Source organism: Mastomys coucha, unplaced genomic scaffold, assembly GCF_008632895.1.
Source record: "Mastomys coucha isolate ucsf_1 unplaced genomic scaffold, UCSF_Mcou_1 pScaffold11, whole genome shotgun sequence".
In the NCBI taxonomy this organism is placed as follows: Eukaryota; Metazoa; Chordata; class Mammalia; order Rodentia; family Muridae; genus Mastomys; species Mastomys coucha.
This window is the reverse complement of record NW_022196893.1, coordinates 9,567,031-9,574,568: the sequence shown is the minus strand read 5'-3', so window position 1 is coordinate 9,574,568 and position 7,538 is coordinate 9,567,031. Positions and strand designations below refer to the sequence as shown.

The 7,538-nt window shown below is 56.6% G+C and overlaps 1 protein-coding gene across 2 annotated transcripts in view; it reads right to left on the bottom strand.

Moving 5' to 3' along the window:
- Window positions 1-1,535: 1,535 nt before the first annotated feature.
- The window catches only part of Gga1 (golgi associated, gamma adaptin ear containing, ARF binding protein 1), a 17,399-nt gene continuing 11,396 nt past the window's right edge, over window positions 1,536-7,538 (bottom strand). For both annotated transcript variants that reach the window (XM_031348879.1, XM_031348887.1), the window contains exons 9-17: window positions 7,380-7,461; window positions 6,788-6,895; window positions 5,954-6,106; window positions 4,821-4,885; window positions 4,061-4,233; window positions 3,504-3,697; window positions 2,791-2,960; window positions 2,478-2,588; window positions 1,536-2,380 (exon numbers count right to left, since the gene is read on the bottom strand). In XM_031348879.1, the coding sequence (XP_031204739.1) occupies window positions 2,270-2,380; window positions 2,478-2,588; window positions 2,791-2,960; window positions 3,504-3,697; window positions 4,061-4,233; window positions 4,821-4,885; window positions 5,954-6,106; window positions 6,788-6,895; window positions 7,380-7,461 (1,167 nt within the window). In that variant the 3' untranslated portion in view covers window positions 1,536-2,269. The remainder of the gene's footprint in view (window positions 2,381-2,477; window positions 2,589-2,790; window positions 2,961-3,503; window positions 3,698-4,060; window positions 4,234-4,820; window positions 4,886-5,953; window positions 6,107-6,787; window positions 6,896-7,379; window positions 7,462-7,538) is intronic.

Below are 7,538 nucleotides of genomic sequence, written 5' to 3'. Positions count from 1 at the left end.
GGGGGGGGGGGGGGGTGTTGCAGGCAGCAGGTCCAGCAGCATGCCAGGATGGATGGCTCCCCTCTGCTGCCCTATGGGGTAGTAGAGGCCACAGAAGGCGTCCCAGGGCAGCAGAGGCCTCCCCATCACTCTCGGCTTCATCATAGATGAACAGTCTGCCCTGAATGAACTGCTGGCTCTGGTCAGTGTCCCAGAAGTGGAAGTGTGGCTTTGAGGTCTGGGAAGTCCCACTACTCTGGTGTGGTCACAGAGTTCATCTTTTAAGATAGAGTCAGTACTTCCCAGGGTATCTGTGCTAAGGCAGATGCGGAGTCCAGTGTCCCCTAGCTCCCCCAAGTGCCTTACTGGGCTCCAGTCTCCCAGGTTCCTACTAGGTTTTGAGACAAGCCATACCTGGCTCAGGAGATGTGCATAGAGCTGGATGAGGACAAAGCCAGAGGAGAGGAGGCTTCCTGGGTCCCAACCCTATGGCCTTTTCAAACGAGGATCCTAGAAAGGAGAGTAAGCCAGTGACTTTGGAACCAGCACACTCAATTCGTGGGACTCTCCCAATTCATGGTCCCACAACCCCACGGTAAACCTCATCCATCCACTGGCCATCTAACAAGATTCTACTGGAGACACATTTCCGAGGCCCCAGGTGGGAACTAGAGGCCATTTTGAGAAAGGATGGGTGCTTGGACAGGCCATCAGGTATCAGGGGGGAGCATGCCATAGGGTCTGGTTGGAAGGAGGCTCAGTGGGGCCATTGTTTCCCATCTTTTTGCTTTACAGTCCACGCTGACATGCATTCACTCAGAATGTCCAGTGTAGGCCTGACAGGGTGTCAGCCCCGTGGGACTTGGAGAGCTGTGTCATATCCAGATCTCCACAGGATCTAAGGAAAGGGTTTGAGTAGCCAACTTCAGATTAGGAACTGCCAGATGAGACAAAGTGAAAGTGTTCCCTCAGATGTGGGACTTCCTGGAGCCTGGAGCGATGCAGAGGGGCTCCCTCAGATGTGGGACTTCTTGGAGCCTGGAGCGATGCAGGGGCTCACAGGAGGGTGGGCAGGGTGGGCAACTGAGCCTCTAACTGCAGGGGCTATCATCCTGCACTGTGGGGCTCTGAGCCAGCTCTTCACTGCACCCCACTGGTAGGTTGTCCTTGCTGTGTGGCTTCTGCACCCTACTTGGGTACAGCCTTTTACCACACCAGGCAAGGAGGAGTAGGCATGGTGCAGGGCTTCCGAGCAAGCAGTGTCAGGGAGAAGCACCAGACCGGCTGTAGACTGCAGGAGGAAGTGAGTGGCCGGGAGCTTCCCTTTGGCTTCTGCAACAGCTAGACCTCCTAATGGCTCCTCATTCTCAGCAACAGCTCTGGGCCACCACAGACCAGTGTTTCCTGAGTGACTCAGTAGCAGCCACAGGCCCCCTGTAGGGCCTCTTCTGGTACAGGGCTGAGGGGCTAGGAAGGGTGGGAGATGAGAATGGATCTATAGGGCAGTCCCTAGACCCCTAACTCCCTTACCCCACAAAGGTGACAAGAACAGCTAGTCCAGGAAAAAGTCAATTTATTTTCATAAATACTCCCACTGCCACCCATTCTGACCCTACTTTGACCACAGAAGGGTGGGCAGATGTGAGGTGCTCACAGGAGGCCCCAGCAGAAGCTGATAAATGAAGCATGGAACTCTGGGAGTTCCATGGCCCTCCAGGGGGCATGTCCTCTGGCTTTGCTTTCAAGTTTCCATGGCCCGTAGGAGCCTGAGAGCAAAGGGAGGCCTCTGGAGGCACTGGGGGCTGAGTGGAGAGCTCCTTCAGCTCTGTGACCACAGGGCCATTCCAAAAGAAAAGCAAAGAGCCAAACCACACACCAAGTGCAAACAGCTAGGGCACGGGCGTCACCCCCAGTCACTGGGTTCCCACAGAGGAGGCCTGGGCTGGTCCCAGTTCCAGCACGGCCTCCAAGTTATGGCTGGGCCTTTACATAAGGCATAAAAGACAGGTGAGGATGACCCCACCTCAGGCTGGGGTTCAGGCTGGGCCTCACAGCCATGCTTCTTCCTCACCCCAGAGTCCTTCCAGGGCATACAGCCCCTCCCTGCTCCAGGCTCCCACTGGCGATGGAGGTCCCAGCAGCAATGGCAAACCCAGGCACAGCCTCCTGCTGGGTTTGGCTCAGCAGGGGAAGAGGGAGGGGGAAGAGTCACTGGGGGCCACAGGAAGGAGAAGCACCAGGATAAACAGGTGCAGGTCCTGCTGCCCCTCCTCTCTCCAGCCCCTCTGTCCTAGAGGCTCCCCCAGGTTTCTGGTGGGGGGAACTGATCCACATCTCCCATCTCATTGTAGGTCTGGTCACCCATAGTGAAGATGAGCTTGTAGCGGAGTCGAACCTTCTCCTGGGGCAGAGAAGGCAGAAGCAGAGCAGTCAGAGGAGGAGGGGGAGGGAAGTTAGCACCACCCTGGGGCACTGCCCTGTCAGAGCTGGGCCCTCACCTTCTGGGGGTTAGCAAGGAGCAGGACCTGGGTGATGGCTGAGGGGTGGACGATGGGGTTAAACGCTGGCAGCTCTGTGCCGGAAGGTGGCTGCAGCCTCACCTTCATGACCTGAGGGCAGGAGGTGATTGCAGGTCAGGCAGCCTCCAAGGAGGAAACAGCTCCCTTCCCAGAGTCTCAGGGGTCTCTCTGGCTTCCCACTCCTTCCCCAGCTCCCAGAAAAGGAGAAAACATGCCCAGGCAGCAGGCTGCCCACCAAGTCTAAAGTCACTCTGCCTTGAGGGAGGAAGGCCTGCCCGGTCTGCCCTGTCACCTTGGGGACAGCTGACTGGAAAACAATGTTTCGGATGGGCTGGGGAGCCGTGCTTAGCATAGAGACCACCACCACCAGCACATCAGAGCGCCCTGGCAGTGGGTCCCGAGCAAAATGGAAGAGGACACGGAAGCCATGCTGGTCGTACACGGTCACTGGCAAGATGCTGCCTGTTGGGAGAAGGGCAGAGGATGATCAGTGGGTAGAACCAGATGGAACCCAGGGTCTGGCCTCCTAGAGGCAGGACACCCACCCTGGAGCCAAGTCACAGCCAGGCCCTTTCCAGGCTGGAGACACGGCTCTGTTCAAAGTCTGGGTCATGCATTCTTTGGGGTCAGAGTCAGTTCTAGTTCTAAGGAGGGCAGGGAAGGCCTGAGGCTCTTGGTTACAGCTTCTGAGAAGTCAATCAGCCAGTGCTATCTACTGTTCCTGGGTAATACCTGGGGTTTCCTCCTGGATCTTTCTTTGAGGTTCCATTTTATAATCATAAGGAGCCTTCTAGTTCTGGCCCCTGCCCTCCCTAGGAATGAGGGATCAGGGTCCAGTTCTAAGAAGCCCTCTCCTGTGCAACTCAGAGATTAGAAAGCCTTTTGTCACTCTAGGATGGGGAGGCCCTTGGGCAAGGTAACACTGAAGTCAGCGGTGACAGGCTCTGGGGACAAGAGTTGACCTGGCCCGGCCCTTCCCATCCCACCCAACTCCTCCCTACTCACTGGGTTTAATAGACTCCAGGGGCACAGTGATGTTGGTTAAGGAGAGCTCAGTGGGTGTGGCCTGAGGTGGAGGCCCAGGGGGCTCTGGGGACGTGGTATGGAGGAGGCTGGTGGCTCCTGGACTGGGCGAGCTGCAGCTGCTCTTACTCTGTAGGTCACGGAGGGTGAGCCGGGGGGCTGGCTGCTGCTTCTCCCTTAATGGGAACAGTGCATTAGCAGGTGATTTTCTGGCGGGCTACCCAGCTCTGTGCCTGTGGGTAGCTTTGAGCACCCTCATCTGCAGTGGGAGCCTCCCCAACTCCTTCGCCTCAGTATCCTCCCATTCTGAACACCTCTTTCTCTTCCTAGGGGGCTGGGGACCCAAGGGACATGCATGTCAGTGGGCACAGTGGCCCATTCTCATTAATTCATATAATGTGGGAGTATCCCCAGGTACTCCCTCATCACAGTGGGTGATCCAACATGCCAGACTCCCGGGAGTTACAAGTGATGGGCGACTCCTTGCTGAGCCCAGAAGCTGCTGGGCCCAGAAGGGCTCCGGCAGTGGCAGCCCTCACCACCGCACTTGCTGGGCTTCCGGGGGCAGTGCCTGTTGCATAAGGGTTTTCCCCAAGAGGTCCAGGTCGTCCAGGCCGCTGCTTGTTGGTGGGGGTGCCTGTGCTGGGGGTCGGCAGTCCATGCTGGGGGCCTGGGCTGGAGGAGGGACTGAGGGCTCAGTGCCATCTGATGACTGTGGGCAAAGGAGACGGGTATGAGACTCTCCAAAGTGTTAGGGTGACCACCTGAGTACTGAGGCCCTCCCTTCCCTGAGGGTGACATCTGAGAGAGGTACAGCAGAGAGGCTAATAGGCCACCTGCCTGTGAGGCAGAACACTGGCCTAAGTGAATCTCCATACTGCAGGGGCCTAAGTCACCTTTTTTTTTTTTAAAGATTTATTTATTATAAATGAGTACATAGAAGAGGGTATCAGATTTCATTATGGGTGGTTGTGAGCCACCATGTGGGTGCTGGGATTTGAACTCAGGACCTTCGGAAGAGCAGTCAGTGCTCTTACCCGCTGAGCCATCTCACCAGCCCCTAAGTCACCTTTTTAAGGGAAGAAAAACTTAACCTTGAAGGCAGGACTGTGGTCCTATCAGGGACCCTAAGATGAGGCCCAGGCAAGTCCACTGGAGGTTAGAAGAGACTGTTGGGCTCTCCCCTGGGATGGCACTGCCCTGTCCCAGGACCCACCTGTCACCTCTCAGGCTACTGCCGCCAGCCTCCCTTCCCCGGGGTCGGTGTGTCATAGGCTGAGCCAGCTTTAGCCCTCTTACCTGGAAGCTGTTCCACCCCACACTATCTGAACTGGTGCCTGAAGGTGGTGTGGGGTCACTTAGGCCTGTAGAGAAAGCAGGATAGGTAGTTGGACAGGTGGGCAGAGGCAAGGGGGCAAACGGCTAACCATGTGCTGCTTGGGGCTCCCTGGATTCCTCCCTCCCTTAGAGGGTCAGGAGTGAAAGCCACAGATTCAGAGGGAACCAGCAGCAGAGCAGAAATAGCAAGCCTCATCCCAGCAGGCACCCTGCAGCCCACGCTTGCTTCCTCTCTTTCCAGCAAGGCCCCACAGGAGCCACCTCGGCCCTTCCGCCTCTGCCCCTCAGTAGCTCAGAGCAGGAGCTGAGGTAGTGAGGGGGACGGAGAGTCTGACCTCGTGTGTCAGGTGAGTATCTGTGGGCAGGGAGCTATCCTGGGGGAGACTCCGTGTCCACATGTGGACTCCAAAGGTACTGGCATAGGTCAGGAAGGTCAACTAGTTGGTGCTGAGGGCCCTGGGGACCGGCCTGCTGGCCGAAAAGTCAGCATGATCCCTGTCTACCATGAAGCCCAGCTTGCCCTGTATTTGTCTTAGAAAAGACAAGTGACCCTGTTTCTTAGCAAGTGCTCTCCCTATGGCATCCCTTCAAGACCACAGCAAGGCTGGCATGGTGGGATACACCTTTAATCTCAGCACTTGGGAGGTAGAGGCAGGTGATCTCTGAGTCTACAGAGTGAGTTCCAAAGGCAGCCAGAGCCACACAGAAACCATGTCTCAAAAAACAAACAAAAATCCCCAACCAACCAACCAAAAAGGGCTGAAGAAAAGAGAGTTCATTTCTTCACTTTTAATGTTCCCGGGTACTGGGCTCACTAGAAGTGGAGCTTACTATAAATCCGTCCTTCCTGTCTGGAGAACCCGTTAGTCCTTCACCAGGCAGCTCCACTCCAGGAATCATCCTGTCTCTCCCAGGCAGCCAGCGCTGGCTAGCCCTACTGGCTGCCAGGCTGACCTTGTTCTCAGTCTCCCTGAGCCATGGCTTTACTCATGTATAGGGAGGTCTTGCTGCTCGCCCATGGCCTCCACTGGTTTCCCAATGGAGCACAGAATGCTGGTGCCAGCAGGCCACCCCTGCACTGTTCTCTTCCTTACCCAAAGACATGAGCTCGTCATCAAGCAGGGACACTGAGGCACTGGGCTGCTCTGGGCTGTTCTGGTTGCCAGGGTGAGTGGGCGTGGCTGGGTATGTGGTGCCCGAGGGAGGGAGGTCCAGGCCTGAGAGGTCCAGCAGAGCTGAGGTGCTCCCTGAGTGGAAAAAGCAGACTCAGAGCAGCAGGAGCAAGCCTGGCAATCCTCATCCTCCCTTTTCCCTACAGGCCTCCTGGCCCCTAGTAGCCACCTGCTGAAATGGCCTGCCAAGCCCTTTCTTAGCAGACAATACCTTTGTTCAGAATCAATCACATTTGCCTAGGGTCAGAGACATGTCAGAAATGGGACATTAGTGTGACCGCAGAGCGATACCAAGTAAGGCACAGCTTTAGGACATGGCTGCTGCTCTCATACCCAAAGGCTCTCCGCTCCTGCTTGCAGCCTTTGAGAGGTCCTCCCCACCTGCCAAGGGCCACTCACTGCTAACCTTTTCTGTGACTCCCCTCCTGCCTACCCCACCCTGCCATATTACCCCGAGCAGAGTGAAGTCTGCCACGTTTGTACCTAAAGCTCTGTCCTTTTTCCTGGGAATCTACTCAGGCCTAGGGGAGGACCCAGCCCCACACATCTGGATCCACATTCATGAGAGGAAGTGCTTTCCTTCTCATTTCATGACAAACTTGGCTCCCTTCCCTTCTGTCCTGGGCTTCCTTCCCCACAGCTTCAGGCTTGACACAGAATGCCTCTGCTCCCTCCTTGGGACCTTGGTGGTCACACTGAAAGTCATGCCACCCCGCACCCTGGAGGCTCCCCAGAGTACTCCTGCTCTCTCCTTACCAGGAATGGAGCTGGTTGTGGCATCACCATTGACCTCCTCGCCCCGGACCAGCTGCTTGTACAGGTTGATCACCTGGGTGAGATTGTCGTTAGCTTGCAGGATCTCAGCTGGAACAGGAAGGACGGGAGAGGTGGTTTGAAGGAGTGGTGGAGCTCTGGATAGGGGAAAGGAGCTTCCCACACCCACCCCAAAGGCTATGTAAAGGGATGGGCCAGGCACCCCACTGCAAAACTGGGTCCAGACAGCCAGGGTGGGGTACAGGCTTGGAGGTGGAAGTGTACCTAGAATGACCAGGGATAGCCAGGCAGGGAGCAGAGAAACAGAGAGGGGCCTGAGTGACTGGGATGGGGTGATCTGACACACTGTGACCTGATTCTGTTTGGGAGATGGGGAATTCGCCCTCCTGGGCAGATGAGATGCCTGCACAGGACCTGTTCATGGGGTCTCTAAGAGCGTCTGCTCTCTGTGGCCTTCTTAGATCAGTGCTGGAGAAAGGGGGGGCCCTCATGATAGTTCCTTCCAGCTGTAGGTGTTTAGCAGGGCCTGGAAGTGGAGGAGGTAGGACAGGGCTGGGCGTTGCCTGGGGCTCACCTAAGGCCTCATCGTTGTCTTCTGTGTCACTGGCCAGTCGGAAGAGTGTGGGACGCATACGCTCACAGCGCTGGTACAGTTCCTGGGTTGAACGGGAGGAGTAGACAAGGGTTATGAGTGGGCTGGGGTGGGCTGGGGGTGGGCTAGGGGTGAACTGGG